Here is a 24730-nt window from a genome sequence, read left to right on the forward strand (position 1 = left end):
ACAGGTCGGTCATAGTTGACAACCAGTATCACCACGCCTGAATGGACACCAGTCACCAGACTGACTGGTCATTGGGTCACCACACACTGGGTTGGCCACCACTGGTCTATGGTCTAGTGGTTAGCATGCCCGGCTGGCATGCTGGAGGTCGCTGGTTCGAATCCTGCTAGGGTTAGGGTTACGAACATTAATTAGGGTTAGGGTTAATTAGGGTTAGGGTTAACGGCTAACGCCGCGGCGGGATTTATGGCTGCCGGCCGTCTGCTTGTGCTGGTGCCCTAGCTCCATTTTTTCTTCAAAAAGAACACAATTTTCTGCCAAATAGTCAGAAAACCTGAGTCTAAAATAGTCTTTTTGCCTATAACAGGCTGGTGGGCACACATCGACCTCGAGTCGAACCCGGCAAGTCCACCTCGCTCGGCACGGCATTAGTAGTACAGCGTAGAGCCATTAATCAACGGCGTTTCCCTGCACGCACACGCACCCGCACCCGTTCCTGCTTCTATCGTACTTAAATCTGTATACAGTCCATGGTTTCAGTGAGTCGGTGTCGTCCTGCGCCGACGTCGGTTTATTTGTAATGTATCAATTTAGTGAATTCGAATTTAATCGAAATGGTCGCCGCGATTCAGATATCTTCGGAGCCACCCGGTTTTCAATTTTAGTCGTCGACGGTGGCGCCGCGTATCGGTGATATATTGAAACTTTGATTTCCATACTTTAACTTTGACAGCAGCTGTTTTCCAGCAGTACAGTACACAGTACTGATAGTGATCTCACACCGGGAATAACCTGTCGCACAAACTCACAGTTACATAAACCACCTCCAGTAAGTTACATAATTATTGTCGTCGTTTTGAAAATAAATTCGTTTAGTTAGAATCTTGGAAATTTAGCATCATTTAAATCCCTCTCTCCACCGGCTCTGGACCATCTTCCTCCAGTTCCAGTAATTATTCTGACAGAATTTTATTGATTAAATTATGATAAATAGCTCGATAATTTCGATAATTTCTATCTGCAAAATGTTAGATGTCGACCCCTTAAATTTCCCGCTCTGAAATAAGGGGTACCGGTAGATGATAAGCCCTATCATTTCGATGAGCTTATCTTCCCGGCTTTGGCCAAACAGTTGTCAGTCAGGAACAGATGAGGGTAGGCCTATTAGCAGTGACTTCAGGCAATGTGTGTGTTTTGTATATTGTTTGTGTCATAGGCAAAATGAATACCGGTCAACAACAATCAGTGCAGGTAAAAAACATTACATCATATTTAACCTGTATTAGAATTAATATCAACTAATGTCTATTTATTAATTGATGAGACCTGTTTTTCTGGGATATTTTGCTTACTTTTTGGGGTACATACCTTATTTATGTCTTAACAGAATGCCAAAAATCGCGGACAACAACTGAATATCCGATATTTTTCCAGTTCTGTACCAATTAGATGGATTGGCAAAAAGACTCCTTAAGTCCAGTTGAATGAGAGAGAAAATCCTCCATTTTGTCAAATTTCTTTGATTTGAACATTGTTACCATGCCTACGCCACCCTGATTTAGTTGTTGAGACCCCACAAGAAAAATAACTTCATTTCGTAGGCATGGTGACAATGTAAAAATTCAAGAAATTTCACAAAATGGAGGATTTTCTCTCTCATTCAACTGGACTTAAGGAGTCTTTTTGCCAATCCATCTAATTGGTACAGAACTGGAAATATATCGAATATTCAGTTGTTGTCCGCGATTTTTGGCATTCTGTTAAGACATAAATGAGGTATGTACCCCAAAAAGTAAGCAAAATATCCAAGAAAAACAGGTCTCATCAATTAATAAATAGACATTAGGTCACGATCAAGTATTCACTGCTTATGTTATTCCAAATTTGATTAAAGATATTGGAAAACTGGAATCAAAGAGAAAATTAAATCGTTTTAATTGATTTAAATGTATTAAATTAGGTCTGGAAGTTGACTAACGTGAAAGGGGCCCGTTGCCAACTTAGACCAACTTAGTTCTATAGCCAATCTAATAACTTGAGACCAATCTCAAGATTTAAGACGCACTTTTGGACTTAAGTCACGACTGTGCAACTGGCCCCAGGGCATTTTTATGGAACACTTATTTTAATAGTTTGTCAAATACGGACTCTCTCTCTCAGTATCCAGCTGTGTCTCTAAAGGGTCCGCCGTATTTTTTTTCAAATTTTCCCCAGAGTTATTTACATCGATTTTAAAACCACCAAATAATTATTGAATATCGACAAATATGGACTTTCAAACATAATTGATTTCTATTGAATTTTAACCAGTCGTGAAATCAATCAAATACAATTAAACTATAATATTTTCACTATTTTTTTAAACCTGGTGATTGTACTCACGACGATCATGTGATTATCTCATGTGAAGGTCTCGTGCTCTGATTGATAAGACTCATGATAATTTCTATGTCAGTATGTTTGATTAAACACTTACCTATTTAAAAAAATATTAACCCTTTCAGTGCGTCTACACCACAGAGTGCGGTGTATAAATTGGTGATGGATTTTGCAGTGTATTGATGTTACTAGTAATTAGTTTTCATCTCTATTGAAAGATGGCAGCACCTGTCAAACATATTGAAGTAACTAATGATGCACTGCACCGCGGTGTAGACGCACTATAGCGGTTTTATCAACACACTTGGGAGGAAATTTTTTTAACAATTTCAAATTATCTCAAGCACTTTCAGGTATTTAGTAAGCACTGTAAACTTAATGACTCATGAACTGTGGAACTTGGCCCTTAAGTTTCTTCCGGAAGATTTATTTTTAATTCAAGTAAACTTGAAATTGATAGTTAAAGTCACGTGACACGCTCGTCCACGGTCTTAGTTCGATCTACATTTTACGCATATTTTTTACATATTCTAAAAACTGTTGTTTTTCAGGCGTATAAGGTTCTAGAAAATGATACCCTCGCTCCAGGTATGCCTGGAGTGGTTACCGTTCAGCAGCAGGTAGTAACCCCCCTTCCCCTACAGAAATAACCCCCCCTCCCCTCTCCAATATTACTCCCCCTTTCTATTTATTCTAAATCTATCATCGCTAGATATTCATTACTAATTTTTTAGCATAAAAATTTCGTTTAAATAAATATTCGCTTAAAGACATGATAATTGAGTCACAGGATTTAGGCCTTGCCCCCTCTACTGATTGTCATGAACAGTGTGTGGGTTTACTGTCCCCTGATTGTCAGGAACAATCTCTGAAAATGGTTAACTGTCCTCTGATTGTCAGGAACAGTCTCTGAAAATGGTTTACTGTCCCCTGATTGTCAGGAACAGTCTCTGAAAATGGTTTACTGTCCCCTGATTGTCAGGAACAGTCTCTGAAAATAGTTTTCAGTCCCCTGATTGTCGGGAACAGTCTCTGAAAATGGTTTACTGTCCCCTGATTATCAGGAACAGTCTCTGAAAATAGTTTACTGACCCCTGATTGTCAGGAACAGTCTCTGAAAATGGTTTACTGTCCCCTGATTGTCGGGAACAGTCTCTGAAAATAGTTTACTGTCCCCTGATTGTCGGGAACAGTCTCTGAAAATGGTTTACTGTCTCCTGATTGTCAGGAACAGTCTCTGAAAATTGTTTACAGTCCCCTGATTGTCAGGAACAGTCTCTGAAAATAGTTTACTGTCCCCTGATTGTCGGGAACAGTCTCTAGAAATGATTTGTTGTCCTCTGATTGTCAGGTTGAACAATCTGTCTACGACATTCTGGTTTACAGGTTTGATAATCCACATGTAGTTGTCATAGATCAATCTGTGTTAAGTGTTTTGTATCCATCGTTAAGTAGGTCTCCTGTAAGGGGTCAGATAAATTTGTCTGTGCATATGAAATATAGGTTACATATAAATAAAAACGACTACTATGATATGATATATGTACATAGGCTAAGTGGTGATCTAGTTAACAAACATTGCTGAAATCACAGCAGGTTTATGCGACTAAGGCAGCAAGGATAGACAGCAGGTTTAAACAGCTAGGAAGACAACGTCAGGGTTACAGACACTATGGCAGAAATGCAAGATTTTAGTGATAGCGGTACTGCTGCTGTTGCTACTGTTGCTGCTGTTGCTGCCTCCCCTGTTGAATTCGGTCAAGAGGTAAAAATATTCTTTATGATTCAATGATTGATTCCAAGTCAGCCTCATGTAGACGAATGAAGCTGACAGCCTCACAGGTTTATGTGGCCTCAATTCTGACAGCCTCGCAGGTTTATGTGGCCTCAATTCTGACAGCCTCACAGGTTTATGTGGCCTCAATTCTGACAGCCTCACAGGTTTATGTGGCCTCAATTCTGACAGCCTCACATGTTTATGTGGCGTCAATATTGATAGATTCTTCAGTAAGTGGTATTAATACTGAGTATCTCCATCCTGTATAATGTAATGTGTTAATGGAGGGGATGAGTTGTGACACAGACATACAGCGTGGATCTCACCATCCTATACAATCAGTACCACTGTCACTGAGTTCATACTGTGGATATGGACCCAGTATTAGAGGCACTCTGTGTTTTACTCAGGCTTATGGTTCATTTCACCCACGTAGCCTGGCACCAGCGTTAAAACTGTCTTAGTGTTGTTTTAGACTGGTTCCCAGTGCATATGTCCTGTGTTATAGACTGGTTCCCAGTGCATCTGTCTATATGTTATAGACTGGTTCCCTTCCCAGTGCATCTGTCTTGTGTTATAGACTGGTTCCCAGTGCATCTGTCTTGTGTTATAGACTGGTTTCCAGTGCATCTGTCTTGTGTTATAGACTGGTTCCCAGTGCATCTGTCTTGTGTTATACTGGTTTCCAGTGCATCTGTCTTGTGTTATAGACTGGTTCCCAGTGCATCTGTCTTGTGTTATAGACTGGTTTCCAGTGCATCTGTCTTGTGTTATAGACTGGTTCCCAGTGCATCTGTCTTGTGTTATACTGGTTTCCAGTGCATCTGTCTTGTGTTATAGACTGGTTCCCAGTGCATCTGTCTTGTGTTATAGACTGGTTTCCAGTGCATCTGTCTTGTGTTATAGACTGGTTCCCAGTGCATCTGTCTTGTGTTATACTGGTTTCCAGTGCATCTGTCTTGTGTTATAGACTGGTTCCCAGTGCATCTGTCTTGTGTTATAGACTGGTTCCCAGTGCATCTGTCTTGTGTTATAGACTGGTTTCCAGTGCATCTGTCTTGTTTTATAGACTGGTTTCCAGTGCGTCTGTTGCTGTTTCATGCATCTGCTTCCTCGCTGTGGTTACTTAGTTTTAAGTCGGGTTGCCGTGGAAACCGAAGAATTTTTCCGACGTTAACGGGAGGAAATGGCGGATGTAGAGCAGACGCCGTGAGTCTCATCATCTCTTAATTAACGGTGCTCCGATTCGGGCACAATCTTTTTTTTTTTAATGAACCGATATAGGGAGATATACTGCGGTGTGACGCCGGTATAGGGAGATATACTCCGCTGTGACTCCGGTATAGGGAGGTGTTGTAGTGTAATGTGGTATAGGGACAAGCATTGACTGACTGATCTCTCTGTACTAGAGCAGAGATACAACTCACTACTCCGTCTGTCTAATCAGAAGCATCGCCGTGGCAACGTAGACGACAGTGTTTGTCTTCAAGGACCTGATATTTATAGCTTTGAACAATGAAACAAAAACGTCACATTAATCATTTATAAACATCATCAGCATTTAAATATTACACTGATTGAACTCCGCATATTGATGTATATAACTGCTAGCGACACCTGGTGGAGCCTTATTCACCATTAGTGGAATCCTCTATTGACGCAGTAGTTGATGTCCTACTGTAAACTAGCGACACCTGGTGGATCCTCACTTGCCACAAGTTGAATCCTCTGTTGCCACAGTAATTGATGTCTTACTGTACACTAGCGACACCTGGTGGATCTTCACTTACCATAAGTGGAATCCACTGTTGCTGCAGTAGTTGATGTCCTACTGTACACTAGCGACACCTGGTGTAATTCTGTACTAACTGATATTGTTGTTTCAGGGGATGGATAAGAGCACGTATAACACTTTAGACGGTGGACTTCGACCTCAAGTGAATACTCGATATTTCACAGTATGGGTGATAATCTCACAGGTATGTATCACAAATCCTGCAGTTGTGCAAATAAAAATCATGTTTTCCAAGCCTTGAAAAGTTATTCAGTTTTAAGTTAATTGTATCAGGAAGCTGTGGGGATCATTCATTTATTACGTACGCATAAAATTTGAATTTTTCAACCCCCCTCCCCCACCCCCCTCCCCCACCCCCCTCCCCCTCTGTACGCAAAATCGGCCATTTTTTCATATTCATTAAGCATTACAATACGTAATTGCACTGACCCCTTCCCCTCCCCTAATGCGTACAGAATAAATCAATGACCCCATACGTAAGCTATGGGGTCTCGACACAATTCAATTCTACCTCAGTACTACGGATGTTTGGCCCTGGAAAACATATTGAAAACTGAAGACTGAAAATGTTTTGATGAAATGTTTTTTTTATAGATTATGGGATTAGCTGTAGTTGTAATGATGGCAGTTTGGTTGAGTTATTTCCACGGTGGATTCGGTTGGACGAGTGATTATACCGATCACGCTAATATTAAACTCATGTTTAATTATCATCCGCTATTTATGACGATCGGAATCATTTTCCTTTATGCGGACGGTGAGTAGAATATGCATCACCTACTGGTGTGTGACGTGTGGGCGATAAAATCTCTTTATGTCTGCTGTTTGTTGTAGTTCATTTTCAATTAAAAATTCCTGAAAACATCCTTGGAGGATCAGTTTTTGAAAGTGTGCTGATAAAATGTCTAATATCTGGTGCTTTTAGTTCATTTTCGATAATTAGATATGTCTCATGTGAAGTTTTGACCACATGTGAAGTGTGGACGATCAGTTTTTGAAAGTTTGCTGATAAAATGTCTGATATCCGGTGTTTGTAGTTCATTTTCAATTGCAAATGTCTTACGTGAAGTTCTGAACACATCTGAAGTGTGGACGATAAGTCTGATGGAATGTTTGTATTTTCTATTTGACTCAAGGAATGTTTGTATTTTCTATTTGACTCAAGGAATGTTTGTATTTTCTATTTGACTATAGGAATGTTTGTATTTTCTATTTGACTATAGGAATGTTTATATTTTCTATTTGACTATAGGAATGTTTGTATTTTCTATTTGACTATAGGAATGTTTGTATTTTCTATTTTACTATAGGAATGTTTATATTTTCTATTTGACTATAGGAATGTTTATATTTTCTATTTGACTATAGGAATGTTTGTATTTTCTATTTGACTCTAGGAATGTTTGTATTTTCTATTTGACTATAGGAATGTTGGTTTATCGTGTATTCCGTAACGAACGTAAGATCATCATTAAGATTCTGCACGCGGTGATTCAGCTGTCGGTTGTTGTGTTTATCGCTGTCTCGTTGAAGGCTGTTTTCACGAATCACAACGCGTCCGGTAACCCGAACCTCTACACCCTACACAGCTGGATCGGTTTAACTACCGTTATACTGTTCGGTATTCAGGTAGGTGATCATCTATAGACCTTCGGTTCCTCGAGACTTCCAAAACCTTAACACTAGTCTTCAGTTGGTATTGAGTGAAACCGATTGTTGATGATTTAACAATTTATTCAGACACTTTCAAACCTTCATCATCAGAGAAAGGGCAATCATTTTCAGTTGTTATATTGGCGGCTGTAGAACCGAGGTAGTCTTGGATTTGAGACCAGTTTAAGACCATTTTATTTATTACATTATGTTCAGATCTCATAAAATGGAGTCTTCAATAAAACCTTGAGTGAAAGAAGACCTCAATCCTTGTGTAGGTTCAGCCCGTGTGCCAGATCTTGAGGTCCTGATCTACAGACAGTGATGTAGATTCAGTAGATTGAGTTGTTGTTGTGTTATTGTAATTTCAGTGGTTAATTGGATTCACGATGTTCCTGTTCCCGAAGGCCAGCGCTCGTCTACGCGGTTTATACATGCCTATTCATCAGTTCTTCGGTGTAGCCATATTCGCGATGGCTGTCGGGACGGCTTTGATGGGAATCTTAGAAAAATCCATCTGGTCAATGTAAGTATGGCTACGTCCATTAATCCCCCTATGACATCATCAAATTGTCTACTACCGATTGGATCTGAAGAAACTTCTAGAAAAGATGTCTGCCTCCTTAAATCCCCTTATGACATCATCAAATTGTCTACTACCGATTGGATCTGAAGAAACTTCTAGAAAAGATGTCTGCCTCCATAAATCCCCTTATGACATCATCAAATTGTCTACTATTTCATCATTAGACACGTCTAGAAAATATGTCTGCCTCCATACATCCCCCTATGACATCATCAAATTGTCTACTACTGATTAGATCTATAGACACTTCTAGAAAAGATGTCTGCCTCCATAAATCACCCTATTACGTCATCAAAGTGTCTTGTGTTTTGACCTACAGACAGGTTCATAAAAAATGTCTGCCTACATAAATCAACAAATTGTCTACTACTCATTTGATATAAAGAAATGTCTGCCTCCATAAATCCCCCTATGACATCATCAAATTGTGTTTATTACAGTCCGACGTACAGTAAGAAGTCTCCTGAAGCGATATTAGTGAATAGTTTAGGAGTGTTGATCCTCACTCACGGAGTTGTCGTGTTATACATCGTTACGAGGTCCGAGTATAAACGTCAACCGCTGCCTGAAGAGGAATCTATTCAACTCACCGGTTCGAATGATTAAACAAACTTCACCGCGACGACTGATTAAACATCACATATTATATTTGAATATTTCATTTTTAATTCGAAGATATTTTCAGCAGATGCACATTTTTAGTTAAATCAGCTTCCTCGACGACCGTAACAATGCGGCGGCGTTCACAGATTAGTTAAACGCACCTGACAAATTTTGTACAGAAAAGAAATTTCGAGAAAAGAATTTAAATTATTTGCTACGTTTTCCTTAAGAATCGAATCATGTTCAGATTTCTTCGCGCATTTATTACTTTATTATTATTATATTTTTGTAAATCTGAGTGAAATTCGTACAAAAACAGCTGGACTCCATCACTCGCCAGGGCTGCATTTCAGTTGTGCGCCCGTGGGGCTCGTGCTTCATGCAGTTATGTGCCCGTGGGGCTTGTGCTTCATGCAGTTATGCGCCCGTGGGGCTCGTACTGTTTGCGGTCCTGTGCCCGTGGGGCTCGTGCTTCATGCAGTTATGCGCCCGTGGGGCTCGTACTGTTTGCGATCCTGTGCCCGTGGGGCTCGTGCTTCATGCAGTTGTGTGCCCGTGCTTCATGCAGTCGTGGGCCCGTGGGGCTCGTGCTATATGCGGTCCTGTGCCCGTTGGGCTCATGCTTCATGCAGTTATGCGCCCGTGGGGCTCGTACTGTTTGCCGTCCTGGCAGGTTATTTCAATGAATCTCGGCAGTGACAGGGCTCATTCCTTGATTCAACGTATAACTCTTCCTTCAAATTGTAAACCAGGGGGCGCTGCAGTCGCTCAAAGTTGGCTAAAGATAACTGGTGGATAAATACCATAGCAACAATGAACTTTTTATCTTCAACTATCCACTGGTTTACGCTAACCAACTTATCAGCAACTGCCCCCTAGTGTGGAATAAGTAAATCGAGATGGATAGTACTTTCAAAGGTTCACTTTAACCCGTGACCCTATAATTCTATCCATTGAATATCACACACATTTCTAGCTAAGCTTCGTTGATTTCATCATGACAAAACCACAAATATATTTGTAACCAACAAAGAAAGAGAATTCAGATGTATATTTTTCATGTGATTTAACGCGTTTTTGATGTTAGTTAAAAATTTAGTTTTGTCTTTTTCATTTATGGTTTGATTTTGATGCGATTGCGAGGACTCTCGTTGGTTATGGTCATCCTCGCTTGCCAGGGTTTGCTAAGGGTTTGCCAAGAGTTCAAACATTTGAAATGAACTGATTTTAACTACAGTCAGTACTGTACTGATGTTTAATGATTGAAAATTCGTTCAAAGTTTATAATTTCGCTCACAAGATCTCAAATAATCAATGAGAAAAAGAAAATAGCCGTTATCTATGGCTAAGATGGTTTTAATTTTGCACATGTGGAGTCATTGACTCTAAGAGTCACTGACTTATATCCGACTCCTCAATTGAGTTATATAGTTATGACTATTTTAATTTAAAGAGTCTTGTAAAATTGGTCTTATATTAGGTGGTGAATATCTCTTGATATCATCGAGTATGAATTGGGGAAAATAATTATTTTTGTGTGAAAAATGAATGTTGATCTGAACCAGTTTGTTCCACTGGTTCTACAGTTGTGATTTACAGTTGGTTCCCAAAATTGTATTTTTGAGTCAAACCCAGTTCCATTAGTTCCACAGGACCCGATTTCACCAGTTCCACAGTTGTGAGTCAGCATATTTCGGGTCGAAATATGAATTAAGGGTAAACAACTAAAAATGATCTAGCTTTACCTCGACAGAGTGAAATTAAAGCATTTAATTGTGGAAAATAGTGGATAATTGTGGAACTAGATCGTGGTGGATAATTCATGTGATAATTGTTGTATGTAATTAATCAGTATTTTGTGAATAACACGTATTGATTCATGTTGTTATTGTGAAACATGTGTGTCGTACATGTGCATGTCAATAATCAGCATTTATGAAATCACATGTGCATGTTACATGTGATAGTGTAATTTCTCCTGGGTCTGGGTAAATGTGTCCAAACAGTACGTGTACACCCTGGTACGAAATTTGACGCCCGTTACCGACATTTCTGGGGCAAAACTCGGGTCTCGGGAGAAATTCACTTTATCTTATCATGGATTGTTTGATATTAATGTTGTGCTGCTGTACTGCCATCTATGATCGATCGAGGGAACTAAAATATCCGTAAGCGAGATGACTCACCGAGTGGGTCAGGTCATCTTTGTGGCCACCAGTAACCTCAACCAAATTACATGAAATCTTAAATCTAGGGGGAGGGGACAATCTAACGAATGGCATTTCAAATGGGAGAAATGTCGCAATGAGCTGGGGATGGGAGAAATGTCGCAATGAGCTGGGGATGGAAGAAATGTCGCAATGAGCTGGGGATGGGAGAAATGTCGCAATGAGCTGGGGATGGGAGAAATGTCGCAATGAGCTGGGGATGGGAGAAATGTCGCAATGAGCTGGGGATGGGAGAAATGTCGCAATGAGCTGGGGATGGGAGAAATGTCGATGTTGACTATTTTGAATTCTATTCTTATATAATCGTGTAATACATCCACGTGATGATAGAGGGAGCCACCGTGTTGCCTGTGTGTGTGTAATTTATAAATGTTGTGTAAATATTCAAAACAGGAAGAATAAAATATAATCAATATCGTCATGTGTCATATCGCGGTTTATTTTCGGTTGTACGAGAATCTGTTAAGCCGCCCTCCATGAGTTATACGTGTAGGCCTGTATTCAACTGAGCAGCTTAGAACTGAGACTGGTCTAAATCTTAGCCAGTTTAATCACCGCGTATCAACCTTAGCAGAATCTTCTGATCACTTCTGATTCTCAAGATAACAAAACAACTTCGATATTGAGAGTAGTTGGAAAATATCTATTTCATGTCTTATCGTGCATGTTTCAAGTTTTCGATGGACAAAACTTCAGAATTTCGGCTTCACAATTTATTCCATTGTTTTTCTGTAATTTAGTGAAATCACTGATTTACATGAAAAATATATACTTTTACAATTATCTAAGATACTAATCGTCGATATTTCAACGTGGCTCGAATCAGTTTTAAAATCATTTAAAATACAATTCCATTTGATAATACGAAATATATACAAGTTCCGTATGAAAATATTTACAATTTACAAATATCGTGTTCACAAAAATGTCCTCGGGTTTTAGTAGTGGCGCAGTCAAGACTTATAGATTTAAGACCAATCTAACAACTAAACACCAATCTAGTGATCTAAGACCACCAGCGGTACTGGTTCAAGTAACGTTCAAATTGTGCAACAGAGCTCTTGAAGGTTTTTGAAAGTTGTTTCGTTTGACCCTGAGATTAATATTAAATGCAATCTGTTTAAAGTCTCTCTCTTTCTGTGGATCAAGTTGTAATTTTATTTTTCTCAGATTCTAAAACTGGCGCTGGTATTAAATCCTTCCACGGGTCGACTAGCATACTCGCTTTATAGTATCGGCTAATATCACTGCAACCGGCGCCCCCTCCTGGCTGGTTCCTGAAGCCGCCTCGACCCTGAAAATATTCCGTAAAATCGAGCAAATGTTCAAATTAATACATTTTTTAGGAATTTTCATTTTGTCATTTAAAATCAGCCTTTCGTAAAACTTACAAAACTGTCACGTCTGCCGCGATAGTTCCCTCGATGGCTGTAAGGTGGCGTCTGCTGTCCAAACGGCGGACTAGAGAATGATTTCTGCATCATCCCGCCCGGCCCACCTCGCCCACGGGCACCGTACGGCGACTGGAAATTCCTCTGATGCGTAAACGGTGGGCCCGGGCTTTTAAATTCGTTGTTGTAACCGTGGTAACCGCCACGATTCGGGGAATGTCCGGGCGGATTCGAGTACGGATTTTCAAACGACGGAGTCCGATGCCGTTTATTATGGAATCCCCCGCGCTGCGGACTCGGTCCTCTAGGCCCGGCAGGTGAGGAATGAGGAGACGGACTGAGGAATTGATGGTAAGGTGGAGTTCTGTAAGGCGTATCACTGCTGGAGGATAATCCTAATCCTAATCTCGACTGATCTGTCTCCTGCTGATCCGGCGTTAATCCGGGCTGCTGTTGCTGTTGATCCATGTTTATGTTAGTTGAAAGCTGATCACACGACGACGACGAAAAAACTAAGCGGCATCGAAAATTTTGACTTTTGGAAAAAAAATTAAAAAATCATATTTACTTCCGCGTTGGAGTCCCGAGATTCTCTCAAAGATTCAAGGTCGTTGCACCGCACTCCGCGCTGAAGGTCAACTTTGCCTAAAAGCCCCGCATGATACAAACATTCTTATTGAATTCCATACTTTTCTTATGTTCCGTTTAATTGATTGTCACTCGCTCATTCTGGTAAAATATTTTGATTTTTTCGTTATCTCGTATCAATAAACCTATATTGAATTGAATACCATATTTTATTTATATTGAATTGAATTATTGCTCTGTCAATTTTCATTTCAGTTTTCTTTCTCTGTCTTAAATCTGTCTAAAATAGATTTTCAAATTCTGGCGTCCTGTGTTTGAAAGGAACCAGCAATATATTCAAACTGCGCACAACCCGATGACGTATTACGCACGAGTTGTCCACCACTAGTCGCGGGTTTAATCATCCGTGAAAAAGATGCACACGGTCGCTAAAGCGGTTCAAGATCGTGGTGAGTGCCCGTAAAAGCTTCCATTACCGGTCATGATTGGAAAATCTAATCAATGGGTGGGCTGGCCAGGGCAGGGGGTTGATTTTCTTTTGTTGTTATTAAGTGTTGTCACTAGGGGGCGCTAGATCTTTTTCCTAAACAGCCAATCAAACATCTCCAGTTGATACTTTTCGCGTGATCATGGAATCCTCTGCTTGAACCCAGCTACAGCTGCATCCAATTTCCGGGATTGTGACAAGATTTTGCCCCTCTGCGTGGGCTCGGCTACCCCGCATCAATAGCTCAATAATCGTCTATTTGTTTACAGGTTTTTGTCGTTAAAGTTGTTGTGGTATGTATTTGATTTTCATGAGGAGTGAGTGTTTGGGCGTGAGGAGGGTTTGGAAACTAATGCTAGTACAATCATTAATTTAACCTCTCCGCAGCAGGGGGCAGCACCCGTCCTCGGTAGTTTCCTATCCCCGGCTTTTTGTAACGAGGAATAAAACTTTTTAAAAATTTCTCTGGTGACAAATTCAGCTATTTTCAATTGCATGATCAGAACTTAAGTTAGTTACCTGCAGGATGTGAGTTAGGCCTAACTCTGAAAATGAATTGGTTTTAATTCAGAGTTAACTCTAACTCACAACCGTGGAACTGGTACCAGATTGTTGGTGGTAAGCTTTTACAAACGGATGTGTTTTATACTAATGTGGTTTCTGAAAATATCCGATTGTGAAACTAAACCACAGACAGGTAACTGACTAGAACCACCACAGACAGGTAACTGACTAGGTCTGAATGAAACCCTCTTGAACATATGCACTGCAGCTCAGGATCCACACATCCAGTAAAGTAAAAATTTGAAATAGAATTCATCTCTAAGCCGTATAGTTCAGCTCGGTATAAATTTTATTTTTTCTCTTTTTCGCAGTAACATCTTTTTCACTTTAGTTTTGTAGAAATTTAAAGTAAAGTTTATAGGGCGTGCATCTAACCATCTGTTGTATCCATCAGTTCCACAGTTCTGATATATGACGATAGTTATTCCGTTTTCTTATAAAGCGCGAACCCCTACAAATTATAATCAGTGCGCTATGCATCATTATGAAATAGATGTGAGCTGATAAAATAGTACGGGGTAATTTAAAACACTTGGAGAATAAGAATTAAGTTGACATTTGTAGGTGACTAAAATTGATTGCATTTATAAATTTACCCAAAAAAAGTAAGTTGTAACCAGTTCAGTGGAACGTTGGTTTAGTTTGGCTAACTACAATTGAAATAAGTTCGTTTTCAATGTTTTAATTGTCGATCAACTATTCACTGATCTTTTGTAACTGTGGAACGGGGTTCAAATATTGAAGTGTTTTCTAATTCGCGAATAAGTTGTAAATGTTTGCGTAAGATGATTTTTTGATTTGTATTTCAGTGTCGGTAATTCAGAGTACAACGATGGGCCGCACAATGTTTCACACCCTCGAGGGTCCGGTTAATACAATCAGTGTCAATAAAGATGTATCACAAATAGTCGTAGCAGGACGCAACGGTAACTATCAGAAAACATGTCTGCCTCCAGTTTATCCCTCTATGACATCATCAAATTGACCAATAGTGATTTGATCTATAGACACTTCAAGAAAAGATGTCTGCCTGTATAAATCGCCCAATGACATCATCAAATTGTCTACCAGTGATTTGATCTATAGACATTACTAGAAAAGATGTCTGCCTCCATAAATCCCCCTATGACATCATTGATTAATTTCTGTTCTAGTGTTCAAGGTGTTTTCGATTGAAGAAGATGAATTTGTAGAGAGAGCAAATTTCCGCGTTGGTAAAAATATCAACCTCAATTTCAACGTGTCGGATGTCGTCTGGAATCCGGTTGAAGGTCGGTCTCGGTTTATCCGTCGTTATTCTCCACGCGACCTTCAGTTTATAGTGTCAGTGTTTGTACGGGTTTCGTTGTTTTTCAGAGAATATAATCGCGTCTGGAGCGACGAACGGAGCAGTCGTCGTCTGGAATATAAACCGCACTCAACGATCAAAACAAGGTCAGAAAAAATCTATCAAAATTGAAAATACGAATCTCATCTTTTTGAATGAAATTCAAACTTAGTTAAATCATCATCAGCATTATCACATTACTGAAGTCATGTTTATTGTTTGTGCTCAATTTGTGTTTCTAATTCAATTTACTAAGTCACCATTTGGATAAGTCTTCACATTACTGAATTCATCTCTATTTTTGAGTCTCAATTTGTGTTTCAATTTACTAAGTGTAAAGTCATCCAACGACGACCTGAGCTGCGCTCTGATGTTCCACTGATGAATTATCAGTTTATTTGTGTTGTTATGTATGTATTTCCAGATCATGTATTTCTGGAACATCGACGAACTGTAAACAGAATCTGTTTCCATCCTCTTGAATCACATTTCTTACTCAGCGGTTCACAGGACGGATACATGAAATTATTCGTAAGTCATCGCAAACATCCCCCCTATGACCTCATCAAATTGATCCGTAGAACTTCCTGGCTGAAACATGGCTACCTCCATGAATCCCCCTATGACACCGAGGGAAGATGGCAAGGACGGATTCAACTAATCCCCCTATGACATCATCAAATTGTTCTGTAGAATAGTAGAAGAATAGTAGGATGCCTGTTTCATTGAATCCCCCTATGACATCATGAAGAACACATAGCTGTCTTAATAAATCCCCTATGACATCATCAAGAACAGATAGCCATCTCAATAAATCCTCCTATGACATCATCAAATTTATGTGTAGAACTTCTTGGCTGAAACATGGCTACCTCCATGAATCCCCCTATGACACTGAGGAAAGATGGCAAGGACGGATTCAACGAATCCCCCTATGACATCATTAAATTGTTCTGTAGAATCCTCTACTAAAATGATGCCTCATGGAATCCCCCTATGACATCGTCGAGAACAGATATCTGTCTCAATGCATCCCTCATCATATCGAGGAAACATGGCTGCCTTCATGAATCCACCTATGACATCATTTTGTTATGATATTTTTCAGGATTTACGAAAGAAAGAAGTGAATTTAACGTTTTCTGGATTATCTGAAAGCGTTCGAGACGTTCAATTCTCTCCTCATTTCTTCTTCTCGTTCGCTGCTGCGTTTGATAACGGAAACGTTCAGGTAAACATCTCTCTACCCCCAATAGGTAGCGTCGCGTTAACTACTGATGATTCATCTTCGTCGTCGGTTCATGTTTCAGATTTGGGATTTACGTCGACCGGATCGATTCGAACGTCAGTTTACCGCACATAACGGACCGGTGTTCGCCGTGGACTGGCATCCGGATCCTGAGGAGAAATACTGGCTCGGAACAGCCGGCAGAGATAGAATGATTAAAGTAAGAATCCGTATCAGTATTGGGTGGCTCCGAGAATATCTAAATCATTGCAATTGGAGCCATCCCTTTATCTAGTGGGTGACTCCGAGAATATTTAAATCATGGCAATCAGAGCCATCCCTTTATCTAGTGGGTGACTCCGAAATATCTAAATCATTGCAATCAGAGCCATCCCTTAATCTTGTGGGTGACTCCGAGAATATCTAAATCATGGCAATTGGAGTCATCCTTTTATCTATTGGATGACTCCGAGAATATCTAAACCATGGCAATAGGAGTCATTCCTTTGTATATACTGGGTGACTCCGAGAGTATCTAAATCATGGCAATTGGAGTGATCCTTTTATCTGGTGGGTGGCTCTGATCGTCATGATCGGGATATTCTAGCAGCCACCATGTAGAGAAAAGGCGGCTCTAAGAAGTGGACTCAGTCTTGGACTCACTGACAATCTTAACAACTAATCGCCAGCCTTAGAATTTTATACCACATTTGAAGTGACGTGCTGTTGTTATCGGTAACTCATGTGTTGATATTTTCAGGTTTGGGATACGACGTTTAAACCGAAGTGTACGAACATGGTACAGAGTATAGCGTCTGTATCTCGTATAAAATGGCGTCCACAGCGTAAATACCACATCGCTAGCTGCGCTCTAATGACTGATTATAGTATTAATGTATGGGATATACGCCGGCCGTACATACCATTCGCTCAGTTCAATCAACATAAAAATGTTACTACTAGTAAGTTATACACTACGCATTGCTCTCTCATGAAGATATGTATCGATGGATATATCGATCGCGGGTCAGCAACGGTAGAATTGTGGAACTGGGTCCATATTCAAAGTAGACCAAAAACATAACAAATTGGTTAAACCGTTCTCCCCTCTCCTCTTTCTGGTCTCTCTCTCTGGTCTCTCTGGTCTCTCTCTCTCTCCCTCTCCCTCTCCCTCTCTCTCTCCCTCTCTCCCTCGCCCTCGCCCTCGCCCTTCCTCCCTCCCTCCCTCCCTCCCTCCCTCCCTCCCTCCCTCCCTCCCTCCCTCCCTCTCCCCCTCTCCCCCTCTCCCCCTCTCCCCCTCTCCCTCTCTCCCTCTCCCCCTCTCCCCCTCTCCCTCTCTCCCTCTCTCCCTCTCCCTCTCCCTCCCCTCTCCCTCTCTCCCTCTCTCCCTCTCCCTCTCCCTCCCCTCTCCCTCTCTGCTCTCTCTCCTCTTTCCCTTCTATTCACAACCTCTTCTTCAACTCGTTGAATACAATCATTAAACTCTCGTAGTTCGATGGATTTAAGGCTTTACGAATCATTAAACAATGTAACCATTGTAAGTTCAGATATAAACACATTTCCATTGCCTTCATTGATTAGTATTTCATTAGTGATCAGTTAAAGGATTAAATACAACACAGGTGTCACTCACACAGTCCTCCCTTCCCTCACTCACTGTCAGTCTGACTGTCTCTGGTTTTCTATCAAACATCATGTCTCTATAACTCACTGACCTGCAGGTACGTGTACAGTTCAGCTCACGATATCGTAGGAGAATTTTTGGAGGCAGACATCTTTTCTAGAAGTTTCTATAGATCAAATCACTAGTAGGTATTATGATGATGTCATAGGGGGATTTATGGAGGCAGCCGCCATCTTTTCTAGAAGTGTCTAAAGAACAAATATTTGGTAATATGATGATGTCATAAGGGGAGCAGCCATCTTTTCTGGTAGGGTTAATTAATTGAGTAATGTTTGATTGTTGTAGGTATAATCTGGAAACACGATCCACACGTTTTCCTGTCCGCCAGTAAAGACTGTACGATTTATCAGCACATGTTCCGAGACGCAGTCCGTCCGGCTGATCACGCTAACCCTATCGGAATCGATATAAATATCTACGGTCGTCTCTCTCACGCGAGCAGTGATAAACTGTTAGGAGTCTCCGGTAGGTACCTCTTACCCTCCATCCGTCTGCTCACCCTCCGTCTGTCACACGCGAGCAGCGATAAACTGTTAGGAGTCTCCGGTAGGTACCTCTTACCCTCCATCCGTCTGCTCACCGTCCGTCTGTCACACGCGAGCAGCGATAAACTGTTAGGAGTCTCCGGTAGGTGTCTCTTACCCTCCATCCGTCTGCTCACCCTCCGTCTGCCACACGCGAGCAGCGATAAACTGTTAGGAGTCTCCGGTAGGTGTCTCTTACCCTCCTGGGTCTAGAACTGTGGAATTTGATTCAGAACTGTGGAACTGAGTTCAGAACTGTGGGACTGAGTTCAGAACTGTGGGACTGAGTTCAGAACTGTGGGACTGAGTCCAGAACTGTGGAACTGAGTCCAGAACTGTGGAACTGAGTCCAGAACTGTGGGACTGAGTTCAGAACTGTGGGACTGAGTTCAGAACTGTGGAACTGTGTCCAGAACTGTGGGACTGAGTTCAGAACTGTGGAACTGAGTCCAGAACTGTGGGACTGAGTCCAGAACTGTGGGACTGAGTTCAGAACTGTGGGACTGAGTCCAGAACTGTGGAACTGAGTCCAGAACTGTGGGACTGAGTTCAGAACTGTGGAACTGAGTCCAGAACTGTGGGACTGAGTCCAGAACTGTGGAACTGAGTCCAGAACTGTGGGACTGAGTCCAGAACTGTGGAACTGAGTCCAGAACTGTGGGACTGAGTTCAGAACTGTGGAACTGAGTCCAGAACTGTGGGACTGAGTCCAGAACTGTGGGACTGAGTCCAGAACTGTGGAACTGGATCCACAACTGTGGAACTGTATCCAGAACTGTGGAACTTGTTGTTGTCCTGTGGAACCATGTTCAGTATTCCTCAGACTGTATTAGTAGAGATCTGTGATTATTGTATTTTCAGGCAGTAAATCGATAGCTTCAAATCATTCACAAACGAAACTTCCGTCATTTTTCAAGAAAATTCCCGATCGCAGCGAAATGTTTACAGTCGTCAGCAGTTCATTGTTCTTATTCGATAATCTCGATAAGGTAATCTCATTTAGCAATTATAGTTAATTAATCTAAAAAGAGGACAGTTCCACAGTTTAGAGATCCAGAACTGTGGAAGTGGATCCAGAACTCTAGAAGAACTTGGAAGTGAATCCAGAATTGTAAAACTGAACACAGAACTGTGGAACTAGCACCACAACTGTGGAACTAGCACCAGTACTGTGGAACTAGTGCCAGTACTGTGGAACTGGCTCAAAACTGTGGAACTAGTGCCAGTACTGTGGAACTAGTGCCAGTACTGTGGAACTAGTGCCAGTACTGTGGAACTAGTGCCAGTACTGTGGAACTAGTGCCAGTACTGTGGAACTAGTGCCAGTACTGTGGAACTGCATCCCAGAACTGTGGAACTGGGTCCAGAACTGTGGTACTAGCGCCAGTACTGTGGAACTGGTTCAGAACTGTGGAACTAGCTCCAGAACTGTGGAACTGTATCCAGAACTGTGTTACTGTGTCCAGGCTCACTATAAACCAGACTATCTGCTGTAAACGGTATAATATTGATATTATTGTAGAGTTTATCGATGGATTGGTTTATCTCGTCTGCTAAACGATACGTTCTCATCGGTCGGAGTTTTGATGAGTTATGCGATCACAATGCGTCGGTTGCTAGGAGTTTAGATCGCGCGAGCGTCGCTCAGTGTTGGATGATGTTAAAGTTATTGTATACTCGTAACACGACGACGCCGTCGCAGGTTCGAGCGATGACGATTACGACACCAGGTGGCGGTAATACAGACACTGAACGAGGTAAGCTTCTTCAGAACATGTACATGTTAGGAGAATCAGACATGTACATGTTAGGAGAATCAGACATGTACATGTGAGCAGAATCAGACATGTACATGTTAGGAGAATTAGACATGTACATGTGAGCAGAATCAGACATGTACATGTGAGCAGAATCAGACATGTACATGTTAGGAGAATTAGACATGTTTAACATGTTGTATGTTTAATTTTAGGTGTGAAACAGAATTTGGACAGTTCACATTTACAGGAGAATCATCACCCGACATCAGAACAGGAGACAAGAGATAAACATACAGGGGATACTAGCACCGGTAGGTACCCCCTCACTCCCCCTCTCCCTCCACTCCCCTCCAAGCCCCTCACTTCCTTCTCTCCCTTCACTCCTCCCCCTCCCCTCTCTCCCCTCCCTTCCCCTATCTTACTCCCCTTACTCCACTCTCCCTCCCCTCCCTCACTCCCCTCTCTCCTTTTACTCCCCCTCCCCTCTCTCCCTCCACTCCCTCTCCCTCTACTCCCCTCACTTTCCCCTTTCCACTACCCCTCCCCTCTCCCCCTGGAGAAATCTATGGGGGACACAAGCAACCTGAGAATCTGGGCCACATGAATCTAGTTTCATAAAAAGTTTGAACTTTTGATCTTTAGTTTCTTAATCTTAACACTTGATTTTAAATAGATTTTAGGAGTCAAAAATGTTCGTGAAAATGCGCCCAGAATTTCTATAATGTGTTAGGAGATGTTGAAGATGTTTTTGTTGTGTTTATTTCAGTAATTAGCGATGATGAATCGAAGATGTTTTTGTTGTGTTTATTTCAGTAATTAGCGATGATGAATCGGACAGTGAATCGGAGAATGAATTGAATCTAGCGAATATCGCTAGCGGACTCGCCGGGCAGACGCCCGATTTCTTCTTCGGCGACGGCGAAGTCGACACGACTCCGTTTGAGTTCGATAATCTGACTAACATCGAAAACGGACAGGTACGGCTAAAATTACAATCCGGATAGATATAATAACCTGCATGCCGGTAACAAGTCCTTCATTCATCTCCTCCAAATAGTGAAAACTGATTATCTAGGTTAATCATTCGGATTTTTCATTAGTTATTTAAATTCTGTTTGTCTCCAAATTAAGCAGGTTTCACTAAAACGTGGAATCCCTCGCATCATCAATAAATTCTTAATTTATAAATTTAGGATTGGAATTTACCGAGCGAAGCGTTTCAGCCGCGTCACGAGATCGAGAGAAACGAGGTTCCCGACTCGCACGTCAATCATCACGCTACCACGGCAGCGGAGACGCCACCTAGCGGCAGCGATAGTGAACTGAGTTTACCGTCGAATCTATCTCACGTCGCCGATCGCAACAAAGAGGAATTATCGCTACAGACGATTCCGTTTATTTCTCAGATACCGACGTGGCAGTTCAACAATCTCGTCATCGATCTGTTGTATCAATACGCGGAACAGGTTAGTGTGGGGGGCTCCAACAATATCCACACCCTGGCAGCATTCAGTGCCTTCCCTTACTCTAGTGGGTGACTCCGAGAATATCCATATCAAAGAATATACAATCCATTTTCATTAGTTAATACAAATTGGCTGGCTCCAAAAATATCCAAATCATGGCATTTAGTGTTTTTCTCTTGAGTGGATGGCTCCCAAAATACGGTATTTAAATCATCTGTTTCTCTAGTGGGTGACTCCGTTGTTTATTTCCAGGGTGACGTACAGATGTCGGTTTCGATATTAATTGTTTTAGGAGATCGTTTGAAATTATCGGAATCACAAATTCCTGATGCTACGTTAGAACAGTGGTATCTATCATATGTAGGTAAGACTCAACAATGATGTCATAGGGGGATTTAAGGAAGCAGACATCTTTTCTAGAAGTGTCTATTGATCAAATGAAGTAGATAATTTGATGATGTCATAGGGGGATTCATGGAGGCGGACATCTTTTCTAGAAGTGTCTATGAATCAAATCATTAGTAGACAATTTGATGATGTCCTAGGGGGATTTATGGAGGCAGACATCTTTTCTAGAAGTGTCTATGAATCAAATCATTAGTAGACAATTTGATGATGTCATAGGGGGATTTATTTTATGAAGGCAGACATCTTTTCTAGAAGTGTCTATAGATCAAATGAAGTAGATAATTTGATGATGTCATAGGGGGATTTATGAAGGAATACATCTTCAAACTATCGATAAATCAAATCACTAGTAGACGCGTTGATGATGTCATAGGGTGTTTAATGTATGTGGCCGATGTTTGTTTATATTTTGTAGATTTATTATCGCGATTTGAGTTATGGACGATCGCTACTGAAGTGATTAGTTTAGCTCACGTGACGAGTGTAAATCAGGTGAACCAACAGTCAACGACTTACAGAACGAACTGTAATCGTTGCAGTAAAATACTGATGAAATCAGGCTGGACGTGTCAGAACTGTAAACAGCTTACTAATACCTGTTCTATATGGTACGTACCGGTCTCTTTCAACAATGATGATGATGTCATAGGGTGATTTATGGAGGCAGACATCTTTTCTAGAAGTGTCTCTAGATCAAATCACTAGTAGGTATTATGATGATGTCATAGGGTGATTTACGGTGGCAGACATCTTTTTCAAGAAGTGTCAATAGATCAGATCACTAGTAGACAATTTGATGATGTCATAGGGGGATTTATGGAAGCAGACATCTTTTCTGGAAGTGTCTATAGATCAGATCACTAGTAAAAACTTTGATGATGTCATAGGGGGATTGATATTAATGGATTGTGTTTGTATATTTGTAGCCATCACCCGGTGAAAGGATTATACGTCTGGTGTCAAGGTTGCGGCCATGGCGGGCATTTAACGCACATCAAAGACTGGTTGAAACGCAGCCCGTACTGCCCCACGGGCTGCGGGCATCTCTGTGAATATACCTGATAAACAATGAGGACTCGAGAGTCAGTCTAGTCATGCAGTTGAAGTCATTCAATTAAAGTCATTTTGTTGAAGACTTCGATAACTCCCATAGTTTGGGAGCTTTAAGGTTTACCTAGCTTAAGAGATTGGTAAAGGTGATCTCGATAGCTACGATAGCTTGGTTCACCCTGATAACTAAGTCAAGGTGCTTTGATAGGTTAGTAAACTAGGTTTAGGTGAACCTGGTAGCTAATAAAAGGTCAACCCAGTAGCTATGGGTCATCCATCTATGGCTAACTATGGGTCATCCATCTGTGGCTAACTATGGGTCATCCATCTATGGCTAACTATGGGTCATCCATCTATGGCTAAGTATGGGTCATCCCCCTATTGCTAACTATGGGTCATCCATCTATGGCTAACTATGGGTCATCCATCTATGGCTAACTATGGGTCATCCATCTATGGCTAACTATGGGTCATCCATCTGTGGCTAACTATGGGTCATCCCCCTATAGCTAACTATGGGTCATTCCTGTACGACTAACTATGGGTTAACCCATTAGCTATGGTTTTCTGGTAGCTGCTTGAATCATAGATGTTGTTTTCATGCAGTTTTGACTAAATCGTTTTTCGCTGATAAATATTGCTGTAACGCAGATTTTTTTGTACCTGAAAAATTAACGTTGTTGAAAAATACATTTAACAAGCCATTAAGATAGAAAAAAAAGAATTACTGAATTTATGTATTGTTTTGGTTTATGGTTTTACGGTTTTTTTCTCAGGGAATGCAATCATTTAGCCATCCCAAAAAATTGATTCAGGAAATGTTTTACTTAAGCACTTTTAATCAGTAATAGATTATTATTGACATAATCGAAATATCCTGAAATATTTTTTGTCTGGAATAAATTTTTCACTCTCGAATTCGAACCTAATGACATCACTACACTCATCCACTGCACGAACCCTGCCACACTGACTGGGTGCGCAGTTACACTCACAACTTTGCCTCACGAAAACTTGCGGCACCAATCAGATTACTCTCAATTCTGTTTATTTCCAAGCCACATTATCCAATGCAGCCTTTGAAAGAAAATCGAATGATTTAAATTTAGATTTCGATCTTTATTTTCAATCATACTAATTTCCATTTCAATGGCCTGTTTAATAAACGCAGAAACCCTAGTTTTGGCCTGGTGAATAAACGTAGTAACCCTAGTGTTGGCCTGGTGAATAAA

The 24730-nt window shown here is 41.0% G+C and overlaps 3 protein-coding genes across 7 annotated transcripts; 2 read left to right on the forward strand and 1 right to left on the reverse strand.

Moving 5' to 3' along the window:
• The first annotated feature begins 716 nt into the window (after positions 1 to 716).
• Positions 717 to 11438, forward strand: LOC141912366 (transmembrane ascorbate-dependent reductase CYB561-like). 4 transcript variants are annotated; one of them, XM_074803625.1, is made up of 8 exons: positions 717 to 829; positions 1217 to 1251; positions 2931 to 2999; positions 6043 to 6135; positions 6546 to 6708; positions 7378 to 7580; positions 7976 to 8130; positions 8631 to 11438. In XM_074803625.1, the coding sequence occupies exons 2-8, from the start codon at positions 1222 to 1224 to the stop codon at positions 8794 to 8796; spliced, it is 879 nt and encodes a 292-aa protein (XP_074659726.1). In that variant the 5' UTR covers positions 717 to 829; positions 1217 to 1221; the 3' UTR covers positions 8797 to 11438. The 4 variants fall into 4 exon arrangements, with proteins under 4 accessions (XP_074659726.1, XP_074659728.1, XP_074659729.1 ...); XM_074803627.1 differs by lacking the exon at positions 2931 to 2999; XM_074803628.1 differs by lacking the exons at positions 1217 to 1251; positions 2931 to 2999 and having other exon boundaries at positions 718 to 829.
• A 194-nt stretch (positions 11439 to 11632) lies between these two features.
• LOC141912367 (uncharacterized) lies at positions 11633 to 12995 on the reverse strand. The gene is made up of 2 exons (XM_074803629.1): positions 12413 to 12995; positions 11633 to 12315 (listed from the first exon to the last, which is right to left on the reverse strand). The coding sequence occupies exons 1-2, from the start codon at positions 12878 to 12880 to the stop codon at positions 12166 to 12168; spliced, it is 618 nt and encodes a 205-aa protein (XP_074659730.1). The 5' UTR covers positions 12881 to 12995; the 3' UTR covers positions 11633 to 12165.
• Positions 12996 to 13231: 236 nt separating this feature from the next.
• LOC141912077 (GATOR2 complex protein WDR24-like) lies at positions 13232 to 24208 on the forward strand. 2 transcript variants are annotated; one of them, XM_074803268.1, is made up of 18 exons: positions 13232 to 13449; positions 13757 to 13780; positions 14861 to 14977; positions 15206 to 15322; positions 15408 to 15485; positions 15803 to 15909; positions 16487 to 16609; positions 16689 to 16826; positions 17367 to 17568; positions 18576 to 18755; positions 19676 to 19803; positions 20337 to 20571; positions 20787 to 20885; positions 21388 to 21551; positions 21768 to 22040; positions 22293 to 22404; positions 22864 to 23056; positions 23375 to 24208. In XM_074803268.1, exons 3-18 carry the CDS (start codon positions 14884 to 14886, stop codon positions 23508 to 23510), a joined length of 2379 nt encoding a protein of 792 aa, XP_074659369.1. In that variant the 5' UTR covers positions 13232 to 13449; positions 13757 to 13780; positions 14861 to 14883; the 3' UTR covers positions 23511 to 24208. The 2 variants fall into 2 exon arrangements, with proteins under 2 accessions (XP_074659369.1, XP_074659368.1); XM_074803267.1 differs by lacking the exon at positions 13757 to 13780.
• Positions 24209 to 24730: the final 522 nt, after the last annotated feature.

Source organism: Tubulanus polymorphus, chromosome 10, assembly GCF_964204645.1.
Source record: "Tubulanus polymorphus chromosome 10, tnTubPoly1.2, whole genome shotgun sequence".
Lineage (NCBI taxonomy): Eukaryota > Metazoa > Nemertea > Palaeonemertea > Tubulaniformes > Tubulanidae > Tubulanus > Tubulanus polymorphus.

What these genes read in the sequence shown, in the direction of transcription:
- LOC141912366 (XM_074803625.1), top strand. Translation starts at nt 1,222, where the DNA reads ATGAATACCGGTCAACAACAATCAGTGCAG. An exon ending in CATTTTCCTTTATGCGGACG is followed by an intron (nt 6,709 to 7,377) that starts GTGAGTAGAATA and finishes ATTTGACTATAG; the next exon opens with GAATGTTGGTTTATCGTGTA. An exon ending in GAAAAATCCATCTGGTCAAT is followed by an intron (nt 8,131 to 8,630) that starts GTAAGTATGGCT and finishes TGTTTATTACAG; the next exon opens with TCCGACGTACAGTAAGAAGT.
- LOC141912367 (XM_074803629.1), bottom strand. Translation starts at nt 12,880, where the DNA reads ATGGATCAACAGCAACAGCAGCCCGGATTAACGCCGGATCAGCAGGAG. An exon ending in GCGGCAGACGTGACAGTTTT is followed by an intron (nt 12,316 to 12,412) that starts GTAAGTTTTACG and finishes GAATATTTTCAG; the next exon opens with GGTCGAGGCGGCTTCAGGAA.
- LOC141912077 (XM_074803267.1), top strand. Translation starts at nt 13,416, where the DNA reads ATGCACACGGTCGCTAAAGCGGTTCAAGATCGTG. An exon ending in TAAAGCGGTTCAAGATCGTG is followed by an intron (nt 13,450 to 14,860) that starts GTGAGTGCCCGT and finishes TTTGTATTTCAG; the next exon opens with TGTCGGTAATTCAGAGTACA. An exon ending in ACTAATACCTGTTCTATATG is followed by an intron (nt 23,057 to 23,374) that starts GTACGTACCGGT and finishes GTATATTTGTAG; the next exon opens with CCATCACCCGGTGAAAGGAT.